General features: G+C 39.9%; 1 protein-coding gene across 14 annotated transcripts in view; it reads left to right on the plus strand.

Annotated features, from left to right (window-relative positions):
• The window catches only part of ANKRD46 (ankyrin repeat domain 46), a 157833-nt gene that overhangs the window by 27483 nt on the left and 115352 nt on the right, over window positions 1-14998 (plus strand). For 7 of the 14 annotated variants that reach the window (XR_013824580.1, XR_013824581.1, XR_013824582.1 and 4 more), the window contains exons 3-5: window positions 684-1020; window positions 2194-2352; window positions 7708-7751. Coding sequence is in view for 8 of the 14 variants with exons in the window: in XM_079901731.1 (XP_079757857.1) it covers window positions 710-1020; window positions 2194-2352; window positions 7708-7751 (514 nt within the window). In the remaining 6 variants the exon portion in view is untranslated. The other 7 variants (XM_079901732.1, XM_079901733.1, XM_079901730.1 and 4 more) reach the window with 3 other exon arrangements.

Below are 14998 nucleotides of genomic sequence, written 5' to 3' on the forward strand. Positions count from 1 at the left end.
CTTCTGATGATGTAATAAACTTAAATCTAAGCACTTCTATCTTTTTTTTTTTTTTTTTTTTTGCTGTACGCGGGCCTCTTACTGTTGTGGCCTCTCCCGTTGCTGAGCACAGGCTCTGGACGCGCAGGCTCAGCAGCCATGGCTCACGGGCCCAGCCGCTCCGTGGCATGTGGGATCTTCCCGGACCAGGCCATGAACCCATGTCCCCTGCATCTGCAGGCAGACTCTCAACCACTGCGCCACCAGGGAAGCCCTAAGCACTTATATTTTGCTTCACTTTAAAAATATCTCAATCCAGGGACTTCCCTGGCCGTCCAGTGGTTAAGACTCCATGCTTCCAATGCAGGGGATGCAGGTTTGATCCCTGGTTGGGGAACTAAGACCCACGTGCCGCGTGGTGTGGCCAAAAAAAAAAATCTCAGTCTTTTTATATGATGAAAAGTGAAATATGGCTTTATGGTAATTTAATTGCAATTTTGATTCAACAGATATGAAAAAAATGAGACATTTTAATGGAAAATAAAATATAATAATTGATAACTCTGTTGTTGTTTCTGTTTGGTGAGGTAATTTATTAGAGGCAGGAGGCCAAGAAGAAAAAGAAATAGCGCTTTTCTAAATGACTTCATTGTCTTGAGTTAGTTGGCTTCTCTGAATCTTGTTCACCTCATATTTCATTACAGGCACATTCCGTCACCACATCTGAACAATGTCCTACGTTTTTGTGAATGATTCTTCTCAGACTAATGTGCCCCTGCTACAAGCCTGTATTGATGGAGACTTTAACTACTCCAAGAGGCTTTTGGAAAGTGGCTTTGACCCAAATATTCGTGACACCAGGGGCAGAACAGGCCTTCACCTCGCAGCAGCCCGAGGGAATGTAGACATCTGCCAGTTATTACATAAATTTGGTGCTGATCTCCTGGCCACAGATTATCAGGGAAACACAGCTCTTCATCTCTGTGGCCACGTGGATACTATTCAATTCTTAGTTTCCAATGGACTCAAAATTGATATTTGGTAAGTTCTGTGGTTTTTGAAGTCTTGTCACTTCTTCCCATTAGTCTGTCAACCAATGATCTAATCTTGGAGTCCATTGATTTTGTTTCCTCACTGATTGAGCACAGCAAGTTCAGAAGGGTATTGAGGACAATGAGTAAGGGAACAAGAGGCTGACTTCTAGATTTATGCTGAAGCAGTGTATGTTTTTCTATGAAGATAGTGGCTAGGTTCTGCTACTAATTAATTGTGTATTGTAAGACAAGGGCACTTGTCAACAATCTGTTGCAGCCTGGGCACTGCACATACTGTGTTTAGCTCATTTAATCCTCAGAATGAATAACTCTTAAGGTAGGTATTCATTTTATAGATGAAATAATTGAGACAAGCATTCTGAGTTAAATGACTTAACAAAGGTCACACAGCTGGAACCTGAACCTAGTTCCACCTGATTCCAAAGCTTGTTTGCCTTCTGTCATATAATATACCATGCTAGCTTCGTAATCTCTCTGGGGCGCTCACAGTCCTTTTGATACTGAACAATTTGAAGAAGTAGTGGTTTTTTTGGTTTGTTTTAGTGATTCCATCTCTTGAGTGGGAAAGATCAGGCCACTTTAAAAAGTGACCTTGACCTTTAAGCCACAGTTTCATGTTGCCCTAATTTATTGGTGCTCTAGTGTCCCTAAATTTGAATAAGACAGTAAATGGTTCTGCTGCTACAGAACAAGATGTGGTGGGAATTAACTATAGGATTCAGTGTTACTTGGGCTCTCTCCTGTTGTTAAATAGCTAGGTGAACCAAAGCAGCTTATTTGATTGCTTTTGAGCGTGGGTGGTTTTTTTTGTTGTTTGTTTAATTCTTAGACATTTAAAAAATATATATACCCTTCTCATGAAATATATAAATGTCAGATAAGGGTGAATCTAGAATTTTCCAATTAATTTCTAGGAAGATGCCCTCCTTTTCTTTTATTTATTCTCATTTATCTACTCTTGCCTGTATATATTTTTTTTCCTTTTTCTCTAAAAGGAAAAAAAAAAAAGGTTAACTCAAAATTCAGGTTCCACCTCAACCGCTGGTTCTGCTCTGGGTTTTAATTTCGAGTTAATGGGACCCATGCCTTCCTCACTGAGATCTACACAAATGGCTACTAACAGTATAATATAACCTCTTTATTTTTATGAAATTTTTAGCAATCATCAAGGTGCTACACCCCTGGTTCTGGCAAAGCGCAGGGGAGTGAATAAAGATGTCATCCGATTGCTGGAATCTTTGGAAGAGCAGGAGGTAAAAGGATTTAACAGAGGAACTCACTCAAAACTGGAGACTATGCAGACAGCTGAGAGTGAAAGGTACTTTGATACTTTCAAGTAAAGGGCTTTGATACTTTCTTTGAACTTATATTAGTCCTTATGGCTCCAGATTACAATTGAAAAGCTATTAACGGAAAGTACTGTGTGCCCACATGCACAGAATGTTCTGTTAGCCACTGGGCAAGGGCAGCCTGCTGTATTGGTAGTACAAGTGAAAAGAGCTGAATAAGAGGGAGGGAAACAGGAGTCTGAGAATTTAAGTACAGATCACAAAAAGAATGGAATTTTGAAAAAGGAGGAGAAAGATAAGTCAGGACAAGAACTTGGACAGTATTAGAAAAGACCAAAAAGCTACCTTTCAAAGGTAGGGAATTAAAGTGCTGAGGAAAAGTAAAACAGGAGGAGAGTAAGACAAGACTTAACACATACACAGTTCAGTGATGTGAAAGTGACTTTTACATGAGACGGAACAAATGAAATTTGGGCTCCTGTAAGTAATTGAAGCTAAGATGTAGTGACTGACAGGGTCTCAAATATCTCATCATTTCTCATCTAGAAGCAGTTTAGAACATAGTTCAGGGAGCTCTGGAAAGGTGACCAGGCATCTTTTCTCTGGCATCACGGGCTCAACAGGTAAAGTCTCTAGGCCAGACTTAGTTGTACTAGCATGTAGTTTGGTTGACCGCCATGGAGTTTAAGCTTTCCAGGTATTACAGGGGAGGAAGGATGATGAGCTTTATAGTCTCCTCCCACAATTTTCAGTGGACTAGGGCCCTCAGTAGCTATTGACCCAGTAGCAGATTGACCAAGACTTGGAATTAGGAGCATATGGTCCACTTAGACTGTTGGGATCATTGTTTCTGTGAGTTCCAGATGAAATCCTCTGTTTTTCATAGTTCACCCTTAATTTGATTCTTCTGTGCCCGTGACTCCTTTCCTCCCTCTTCGTGGACTGCCTGGTGTACTCCTTGGGGACCATTAATTCTACTCTCAAGTTTAGGATTATTTTGTTTGTTACAAATACTTATTATTGTCCAAAGAAATTAAACAGTTTTACTTCTAGAACAGTGCATGCTCCTTATGAGTTATCACTGAAGACTGGCAGGTACATAAAATAAGAAGCCAGAGGTGCATTGCAAGCCCTTCTTTCACCTGTGTGCTCTGGATTGGCAGTCAAGATGCTATAAGCAATTCAATAACATTGAGTTATCTGTTTTTTATTAAAGATCATGTTCTTGCAAAATAACTTAAAATTTATTTTCAAAACTACTTTAAGCTTCTTTACTGTGAAAAATGTCCGAGAATGTGCATTTTCTTGGTATATATTCAGGACGTTGCTTGGTATATTTTGTTAATAGCCAATTTCTTGGCATCTCTTTAGTAGAAATATACTTTATTTTGCCTCAGTTGTGATTATTTATTAACTAAGAAGTGATTAGTCATTTGAGCAATGCAATATGAAGTATTTATTCCTACTTCTTTCACGTACCTGCCATTGCACTTCAGCATGAGAATTTGCATTATTTACGGCATTATGTAAAGCCTGTTCTTTGAAAATTGAATTAGTAATACTTGTACTACCTAGTTGTCCTATCTTACTCCTGCCCTTCAGTGTCATGGTAGGAAGGTGTGGTTGAAGCTTAAATTAAAAAGCTTAAAGCAGCATCATTGGTTATTAGGGAAAATGCAGATCAAAACCACAGTGAAATACCACTTTATACCCAATAGGATGGCTACAATCAAAAAGATGGACAACAACAAGTACTGGCAATGATGTGAAAAAATTCGAGCCGTCATACATTGCTGGTGGGAATGTAAAATAGCATAGCTGCTGTGGAAGACAGTCTGGCAGCTCCTCAAAAAGTTACACAGAATTACCATACGACCCAACAACTCTACTTTTAGGTATACACCCAAGAAAATTGAAAACACATGTCACACAAAAACTTGTACATGAATTTCATAGAAGCATTATTTATAATAACCAAAAGGTGGAAACCACCCAAAAGTCCATCGATGATGAGTGGATAAACAAACTGTCATCTATCCATCTAGTGAAACATTATTCCACCATAAAAAGGAATGTAATACTGATATGTGCTACAACGTGGATGAGCTTTGAAAACATGCTACATGAGAGAAGCCAGGCACAAAAGGCCAAATATCATATGATTCCATTTATATGAAGTGTCCATAATCAGCAGATAGAAAGTAGTGGTTGCCAGGAGCAGGGGAAGGGGCAGTGGGAAGTGGCTGCTGAAGGTACAGAGTTTATTATAGAGGCGACCAAATGTTCTAAAATTAGATAGTGGAGATGGTTCTACAACTTTGCGAATTTACTAAAAACCACTGAATCATGTACTTTAATTTTTAAAATTTTACTTGTTGCTGTGTGCAGGCTTTCTCTAGTTGCAGCGAGCAGGGGCTACTCTTCATTGTGGCGCGTGGGCTTCTCATCATGGTGGCTTCTCTTGTTGTGGAGCATGGGCTTGAGGCACACGGGCTTCAGTAGTTGCAGCATGCGGGCTCAGTAATTGTGGCACGTGGGCCCTAGAGCAAGTGGGCTTCAGTAGTTGCAGCACACGGGCTCAGTAATTGTGGCGCGTGGGCTCTAGGGCACGTGGGCTCTAGGGCGCACTGGCTTTAGTAGTTGTGACGTGTGGGCTCAGAAGTTGTGGCTTGCGGGCTCTAGAGCACAGGCTCAGTAGTTGTGGCGCATGGGCTTAGTTGCTCCGCGGCATATGGGATCTTACCGGACCAGGGATGGAAACTGTGTCCCCTGCATTAGCAGGTAGATTCTTAACCACTGCACCATCAGGGAAGCCCCTGAATCACATACTTTAAAAAGATGAATTTTATAGTACATGAATTACATCAATTTAAAAAAAGTGAGGGAGGGACTTCCCTGCTGGCACAGTGGATATGACTCCATGCTTCCAGTGCAGGGGGCCTGGGTTTGATCCCTGGTTAAGGAACCAGATCCCACATGCATGCTGCAACTAAGAGTTTGCATGTCACAACTAAGGAGCCCACGTGCTGCAACTATGGAGCTGGTGAGCTGCAACTAAGGAGCCTGCGAGCCACAACTAAGGAGCCCGCCTGCCACAACTAAGACCCTGTGCAACCAAATAAATAAATATTTTTTAAAAAATAAAGTGGGGAAAAGTTTAAAGGGATTGGGTAGTACATGGCATTGTGGCATAGCTGTGTAATGATTAGCCTTTTCTAGAACAGGAGATAAAGCAAGATTTTGAATGTGTTTAGTATTTTCCAGTCCCCTTATGATTCCCTGAAACATAGCATAACTTCTTAAGGGCCTATCAGTCAAGTTGATGAAAAACATTTCCCCACACCCCCTTATATCCTAAGTTTAATTTAGTTCCTTTTTACTCTGTAGGTATGGGATGACAGAGACAGTGTAGGTGACACATGTACAAAAACGATTACACACGCACACACAGACCATCATGCTAGAATCAGGTATTTCCTAGACAGTAGAAAACATTTCATTGGATCAGGTTGCTATAGACAGTTCTGATTGGCAAAACTTCATGGGCTCCTAGAGAACGTGCAACTGAATTCTCATTTTACAGGTCCCTACCCCACCCGCCACTATCCAGAAGTAGAGTGTTCCTAGGAAACCTTTCCTTAAGCCGAGATGGCATAAAGCAATTGCCTTAGGACTCATCTTACTAATGGATGCACAAAATAAATCGAGATGAAGCACAGATGCTCACAGACACAGTTCAAAGATATTGCAGCTGGATGCTGAGATGCTGAGTGTAGTTCCTGGGGAAGGAGCTTGGTGGTGCCACTCTTCCTGCAAAATAAACATTAAACACTTTTTGCTTTTCGCCTTTTTTCGTATAAAAGCAAAAATCCTCTTGGGATTACTTTCAGTTAGCAAATACTGGTAGTATTGTAGATGTTTCTTAAAAGTGAGGAGGCATAAAGCAAACTTGCAAAAAATGGGGGATACCTGTATATCTAACACTTTTAAGTATGAGAGCATGTTGACTCAGACGTAGTCAATAAATTTCATGTAAGTCAAAATTAACCTCTCCTGAACTTCTTAAAGTTCTAATCTTATTTTTGAACTTGCTTGAGTTTTCTTTAAATTTTTGTGTTGTTGTAGATTCCCATTGAAAATGTCTTCTCCTATTCAGAAGATAAATATAAAAAAAAGTTTGGATGTCAAACAGATTGGCCCATTAAGAAATCACCTGCCCATGATTAGAGAAGACTCTAAATGCCAGTAAACGCTGAAGTGCCTTTGTTTAACAGTGTCAAGAAGTAAAATAAAGTTGTAGTTACCAAAAAAAAAAACTGTCAATTTTGCATGATGAACCAGGCTCTTAAGACATTGTTTTGTGCTGTTTCCATTGTTCTGCCCCAAGATGGTTGGAAGAATATGAAGACAAGGAGTTTAGGAAGGATAATAACAGCGGTAGATAGTTGATACCTGTGATTATGGTCATTGTGGCTTTAATCTAAATGATACCCTGTTGTTGGTCCTGCATGTTGTGACGTAATTGTGGGTGCTAATCCCTTAGAGCTTCAAATTCATCACTGTGCAGCCTTCCAAATACCAATGTCAGATATACTCTATTTGTAGTGGTCATATTTCTTGCTTATATAGTTACAAAAACCTGAATCAGTGTTTTTATGGTATTTGTGCTACCTTATTTTCAACTAGACTCAGCCTTTATATAGAAGAGAAATAAACCTATATTATGTTATTGTACAAGATGGAACTAAAACCAGTAGGAGGAACCTATTAAGAGGAATTCCTAATGGTTAGCCCTGTCCAAGTGTACAATAGACTGAAGAGTAAGCATCCATTACTAGAGTATTACAGTTTAAAGAAGGAATTCCTTCATTGGTCAGATTATTGAACTAAATTAATAAAAATTCCCTTTTCACTTTAAGATTCACATACTTTATAGAACAGTTTTTTAGACTTGCCCGTCTTTGCTTATTTCCATTAACATGAGTTCTTAAATTTTGAATCATCGTGTTGAATTCTAAATTTCAAATAACCAAAATGTGTTTTGCTTTAGTACCTGGTGGAAACAGCTCATTTGACCTACTTCAAGACTTCTGCTTGGGACGTTTTTATTAGAAAAGGATTTTTAACTGACTCTTCTAGATACTAAACCAAGAAACATAATCATTACTGTTTAGCAGTTTATAGTTAAAGTTAGATTGTCCAGATACCTGCACGTATATAAATCAGTACACAGATGGGTGAGAATATATATATATATGTCAGTTTTCTTCTTGTAAATATTGTATTTTAAGGTTGGTCTTTTCTAAACGATGCAGTTCCTATGGTTTTATGTTTTTGAAATGTGTTGTTTCATGCCCTTTCTTTTCCCTTTGCTTCTCTCACAGTGCCATGGAAAGCCATTCCCTCCTCAATCCCAACCTGCAGCAAGGTGAGGGGGTCCTGTCCAGCTTCCGAACCACGTGGCAGGAGTTTGTAGAGGATCTGGGCTTCTGGAGGGTGTTGCTCTTGATCTTTGTCATTGCTCTGCTGTCTCTTGGCATCGCCTACTATGTGAGTGGGGTGCTACCCTTTGTGGAAAACCAGCCTGAACTGGTGCATTAGAAGAGCCCATGGGAGAGGAGGCAGATGCCGGTGTCCTGGCTTCCGTTGTTTGTTCTCAGTTTCTCAAAGTTTTCTCTTGGTGCAAGGCAGTGAGGGCTCTACATTTTTTCTTTTTGCAGTTTTACACATCGTAATCCTTGTAGAAGAACTAACTACATACTGTAGTCAAGTATACTGTCCTAAAGCTACCTCCACCTCAGCCTGACTTCTTAGGAAAGGCTCTGCGTAGCCTTGTTTGATAAAAACATGGAAGTGACTAAAGAATGAGAGATAGAGGATGAGACTAGGAAATCCTTGCTACAGAAATCTTACCCTAACATAAGAACAACTAAAGTGAAGTGTTTGAAGTTTGTCTTATATGATTAGTTTTCGTTGGTAGTTTTGTTTTTGTTTATTTTTGCAAGAGTTGCTTTTCTCTTTTTATTTACTCTCTCTGGGGAATATCGGGGGCGGGGGCTAGGGGAGAATGAAGCATTCAGCTTAAAACTTGAAGTGCTTTTTTCAAATCCTGTGTAGAGGAAATCAGTATTTTTGGAATGCTTGGTTTGTTTTAATATTTTCAAGTCTAGTCACATACCAAACAGAACTTTTGAAAATGAGCTGTAGTTTCCTCAAAAATGACTGATTTGATCTTATATTTATTTGTTTTTAGGATAATTTTGATTTTTTTCTAAGCTGCTTTGCTTGTTGTTGATATCTGTGACGAATGAACTTGAGAAGTTCATTTTGTTCATTTGTCAATTTCCCCTAGTGTTTATTTCAGAGATATTCTATTCATCAAAAATGCAGTCAGAAAACTTTCTCTACTCAGTAGTTAGCAGGGGAAAATAATTCTGATGTTTAAACGTCACTGTAATTCTGTAGTAGTATTATTATGGTGAAAAATTCAGTTCTATAAGCTAGCTGTGTTGTCACAATTGTATCATAGTTCATAATTTTTTCATTTTATGTGCAATCCTGTTTAGAGGCCCCGTTAGAATTGTGGTGACAATCCCATACATGTCAGTTGTTCTCTGATGGCAAGAATGGATGGTGTATTTCTGAATTAACAGTGTTGAACTCTATTGTACTAGGTGTTATAAACTCTTTCTGAATGCTAATATTATGTAAATTGAAATATGGCCCCCAAACTGTATTGCAGCTTTTAGCAGTTGTTTGAAGGCCTCTTTTGTTAATGATTCTGCTATGTTTAAGTCATATTCTTGGGTTATTAAAAAAAGGATATGAAGACTTGAGAATTAATTCATTGGGTGTAGTCAGAAGATTATAGTGAAAGAACTAACGGTTTTATTTTTTAGAACATAAGTCATCTAAGCTACCGCTAATTGAATTGTTGCTAGAATTAGAAATTATAATTTAAAGCAGAATTGGTATTTCTGTGATTCTTTTTGCTTCTTAATATTTTCTCTTTTGCATTTATATATCTAGGATTGAGGCATTTTTCTTTCATGTGACTTTATCGTGTCTTAAAGAGCTGTTCTAAAATTCCTGATTTACCTGGCTGCCTCAGGATCAGCTCATAGCATCTTGCTTTTAGGTTAGATACAAACAAAATTAATCATACTTGGTGTAAATTCAGCAAACCGTGGATGTTAGAATGGAGAACACTAGAACTCAAAATCAAAGTATATTCAGATTAAAAGCTTTGGAATTAGCTTTGCTTTTGTTTGTAACTCTAAACAGATGTGCAAAATTGGTTAACATGTATGTAAATATATTGCATTTTTTAAAGATTTATGTTTCCTTTTAAGTGCTGATTTCTTTGTATTCTATTCTCTGCATTCAGTATTCAGTAATACTACCAATAAACGTATTTATAATCTCTTAATCACAATCTGTTTGCTTAGGTATCATTGTTTTTCTTTTAATTTAGGATTTTTTTAAATGGGTTCCAATTGGCTGTTCATAAAAACAAAGTTTTTTTTTCAAACCTGATGTAATAGGTATATCACGTTTCACGTATGTTAGCCTTATAAATGTTCTGACACTAATTTGGGTGAATTGCTTTTGGATTTAAGCGTGATAATAACTACCATGATTAAGCACCTCCCAATTTTATAGGTCAGTTCACGTGCCTCATCTCATTTCATCCTTGTGTTCACCCCACCCCTGCTGTATTTTCCCCATTTTATAAGATGAGGAAACTGATACTAGGAGGTTTAAGTAACTTGTCCAATATCAGACAGCTAGGACATAGTGGAATAGGGATTCCGCATTCAGGCTCTATCCCCAATTATAAGTTTGCTTTTTCCTCGTGCCCTGCTGTCTGTCATGAGTCTGGCAGTGGAACCATCTAGAATCTTGCCTACTGCCATCTCAGCAACACCTGTTACTAAAATTTTCACTCCTGTTTCTAAATACTTATCTTTTCCTTCTCCTATAATGCACCATTTTTCCACATCCTCCCAGGATTACTAACCCTTCATATTGAAGCTCAATCCCTGGCATGTTCAGAAAACCTAACATAGTTAAACGTATCTGACTGCCCACTTCTCTCCCTCTCATTCCTCATCACTTACCGTACTCAGTAAACAGGTACAGTTGACCCTTGAACACTGCAGGGGTTACTAGCAAGTAGGGGCACTGACCACCGCACAGCTGAAAATCAGCGAGTAACTTGACAGGGGGCCCTTGGTATCTATGGTTCTGCGTCTGCAGATTCAGCCAACAGTTGATGATCTTGCAGTACTGCACTACGTATCTTTTTTTAATATTTATTTATTATTTATTTATTTATTTTTGGCTGCGGCTGGGTCTTAATTGCGGCACTCGGGATCTTTGTTGAGGCGTGCAGGATCTTTCATTGTGGCGCGCAGGCCCTTTGTTGTGCTGCACGGGTTCCTCTTCTCTAGCTGTGGCGTACAGGCTCCAGGGCGCGTGGGCTCTGTAGTTTGCAGCATGTGTGCTCTAGTTGAGGCACAGGCTCAGTAGTTGTGACGCATTGGCTGCAGCATGTGTACTCTAGTTGAGGCACAGGCTCAGTAGTTGTGACGCATGGGCTTAGTTGCCCTGCGGCATGTGGGATCTTAATTCCCCGACCAGGGATCAAACCCACATCCCCTGCATTGTAAGGCAGATTCTTTACCACTGGACGACCAGGGAAGTCCCTGTACTACGTATTTAACAAAAAAAATCCGGGTATAAGTGGACCCATGCATTTAAAACCCTTGTTCAAGGGTCAACTGAATTTTTCTTTTTTTAAAGCCTGGTGGGATTTTTTTTTTTTTTTTTTTTTGGCTGCGTTGGGTCTTCGTTGCTGCACGCAGGCTTTCTCTAGTTGTGGTGAGCGGGGGCTGCTCTTCGTTGCGGTGCATGGGCTTCTCGTTGTGGTGGCTTCTCGTTGCAGAGCACGGGCAATAGACACGCGGGCTTCCGTAGTTGTGGCTCACGGGCTCTAGAGCGCAGGCTCTGTAGTTGTGGCGCACGGGCTTCGTTGTTCTGCGGCATGTGGGATCTTCCTGGACCAGGGCTCGAACCCATGGCCCCTGCATTGGCAGGCGGATTCTTAACCACTGCGCCACCAGGCAAGTCCTCAACTGAATTTTTTTTTTTTGGTCTTTTTGATGATAAGTTTCATGAGAGCAGGGACTTCGTCTGTGTTTCCTTTCCTATTCACAGTGCACCCTGTAGAACTCTTTGAACACAAAGACTTTTTTTTTTTTACAATAACTGTATTTTTTCTTTTCAGATTTAAACGTGCTTTTCACACGTTTCCTCCAACAGGCTGCATGTGTGAATGTGCTGACCATTCTTCTTCCGCAGTATGCCTGCCACTGGATGGAAGGGCTAGAGTCTTGTACCCCTGGCTTCTTTATGTAAGAGCATGCAGGCTTTCCACTAGTATAGCCTGCCTCACATTTACCACAGGTTTTTTAAAAAAAGCATAGTTGCTCTCTATTTTACCACATGGTATTAGAAGTCCAGAAACAATAGTCACCTTTTGTTGTTGTTGTTGTTTTATTTTAACCAAACCTCAGTCTTTGACTTGTGAAATTGTTTATGAATGTATCAAAGTGCTTTCAGCTGCAAGAAGCCAAAATCCAAATTCAAAGTGGCTTAAACCATAGGAAATGTATTGACTTATGTAACTGGAAGCCCAGAGGTAGAGTAGACCCCAAGGGTGACATAATCCAAATCTAGCTCAGTTACCCTCTGCTTTTCGCACTGTCCTCCCGTTTGTTGGTTCCATCCTCCAGCTGGATCTGAGATGAGTCCAGAATTTTGAGGCCTGACATGCATTTGTGACCATGTAGAGAAGAAGAAAGAAACCATCTTTCCTCTGGTGTTCTCCCAGGAAGCTTTCCTGCTGAGTCCCCAGCCGACTTCCTCTTGGTTTCATTGGCCAACATTACATCGTGTACCCTATTCTCAAACCAGCCAATGCCGTGCACTGATTTACTAGGCCTAGCTTGATGGATCAGTCATCGGGGAGGGTGGGGTTGGTAGGATTAATGTGATTGGCTTGGACCAATTGTTTTAGAAATGATGGGAGGTGCTTCTGGCAGTAAGTGGGCAGGGCCCGTAGATGTTTTATGTCTTACAGAACATGGGGCAGTTTAGCACAACAAAGAATCATTCCACATCCCACATGATTCTTGAATGTTCTGCTGGTCATCCATATGGATAGTTTGGTTTTTTTTTTTAAGTTTGTTATCCGAGCCTAAACCCTAACTCCATTTTACATTTGAAAGTATTTTTTCATACGGTTTTAATATACCCTGAATTTTCTAAGAATACAACCACAAGATAATTGCGGGGAGATTCTACTCTGTTTTGTTCAAAGCTTGACCAGGAATTATACCTCTTCCAAGAAATCTTGTTATTGAAGGCGGTGTTACTGATGATAATTGAGTCCCCCATATAATTCTCTGTGTGGCTACTGATGACGTCACTGTTTCTTCTAGTGTAGCTGTGCCTGGGTCTTCACATATTGAAATGCACACTTTGTTATCAATTACTTTCCCTTTAATTTTCCTTTATATTACATGATTTATATTAAATCATTTTATTTCAGCAGTTGTTACTCACTTTTATCTGGGATGTATACTAGAGCTTCTTTTAGTCATCTTGGTATACCTTTTCCTAGTAGTTTATCTTGGAGGGTACACCAGGAAGTAGCATTTCTCAAAGTTAATAGAACACTGGGGAGAAGAAAAGAAGCCAGCATCTGGTTAAACCTTTTAAAATTGTTCAAGCTGAAACAGTCCCAGCTGTGCTAGATGAAGTAGGACTTTGGGATCAGGCCCATTCCTTTGAGCTCTGAAGTCGATTCAAAACAGTTTTCTAGGGAGGATCTTGGCCTTGCTATGGGTACCTCCTTGGCTTCCCTCAAAGTACAGATAGGCTGGCACTCTGCTCAGCCGCTCATGTGTTCATTCTGTTCATTTTACATCACAAATGGACAGCTCCACGTAAGGCATAGGGGTCTGTGCTCATTAGGCAACAGAGGTTTGGTCACGCTCCAGTTAGATGTCAAGGAATAATACAATCTGGAGTTCTTGTTGCCTAATACTCCTCAAAAACTTAGCTGATAACAGTATTAAGAGAGTATCCCTTGGAAGCTCTTTTAGGTCAGCACTGTCCAAATTTTCTGCAGTGATGGAGATTTTCTGTTTCTGTGCTGTCTGGTGTGGTAGCCACTCATCACTGTGGCTACTCAAATTAACTTAAATTCAATTAGAAATTCAGTTCTTCTTTAGCACAGTTATGTGAGCCTGAAACCCAACTCCATTTTACATTTAACAAAACTAGCCACATTTCTAGTGTTCAGTAGCCACAAGAGGCTGTTGTATTGGACAGCATTTCTGCAGAAACTTCTTTTGGACAGCACTGTTCTCAGATCTGCCTCGGGCTCGTGGGGTCGGGGTAGTGCTAGCTGCGGGACTGTATTAAGGCAGTTTCCACCGCATTTGCTTTTACTGAGCTCTTTGTTATCAAGTGGTAACATTGTACCAGTGCTTATTAACTCACTTAATCCTCAGCAAATTGCTGTTGTATCCCCACCTCACAGGGCAAATGAGGTCACCCTGAGGCAGGTTGGAAAAACGCCCCAGGTCACACAGCTATTAAGTGGCAGAGCTGGGGTTTGAAGTCTGACAGGATAGCACTGGAGTCTCTTCTAACTGTTGCGCTGTGATGCCTCCGTCTGCTTAGTTGTGGTGCCACTATCTTGAAGTACGAATTGTCTCGAGGACTAGCCCAGTGTGTGAACCACTGCATCTATTCTAAGGAAAGTTACTGAGCATGCTGTTGGCACAGCTCTTCAGTATGAAGACCCCGATTGCTTTTTACAACCACAGATAACTGCATTTCTGCTGAGCTTTACTTCCATCTTATGTTCTCTATGAATTATGTAGTTGATCAGGTAGAATCTCTCTTTCACATCAGTTGCTGAAAAGCTTAATGCCAGATTTGGGTTCCACCAGAAGCAATTGTAATCCTGGTCATTATGGTGATTTATTAGAACCTCATTCCTGGTTTATTTTATATCTTCATCTTTAGTTTTATTTTCCTATTCTAAATGTTCACTCTGAATTTATGCTATTCTGTATTATTTAAGCCCCCTTAAATCATTTTCGGATCATGATGGGGGGATGGATAGTTAATTAGACAGTTATGAGTTTGGACTGAAAGAACTACCACAAAACTACCTGTCAGTTTCTGGAAACTAATGACAGAAAATGCATTGACCTTTTGCAGTTGGAAAAAATAGTTTGTGGCCTCCTATTCAAAATGCAATTTTGGTTTTTGGCATGGCTGCAATTGTTAGTTTACCTCATTTATATGTCTCTCCTTGTTCCAAAAAGGATTTGAGTTCAGCTGAATAAGCAGGTATTAGTGTAAACTTTGGAAATCAAATGTCCTAGTTCTGTTCTAGCATTTTGGTGAATCATTTGAGTGAAGCCTGAAAAATCAACATTAACAAGTACTATAATCATAGAATTTTAGAGATAGGGGGCCATTAGAAATCACCTGGAGACGGTAGAGGACCAAGAAGAACTCAATGACTGTGGTCCCTCAAGTAAGAAAGGGGCAGAAATGTTAGGTGAATCCACTCTATTACTCTTACCTCAA

This window comes from Stenella coeruleoalba (genome assembly GCF_951394435.1).
Source record: "Stenella coeruleoalba genome assembly, chromosome: 17".
NCBI lineage: Eukaryota > Metazoa > Chordata > Mammalia > Artiodactyla > Delphinidae > Stenella > Stenella coeruleoalba.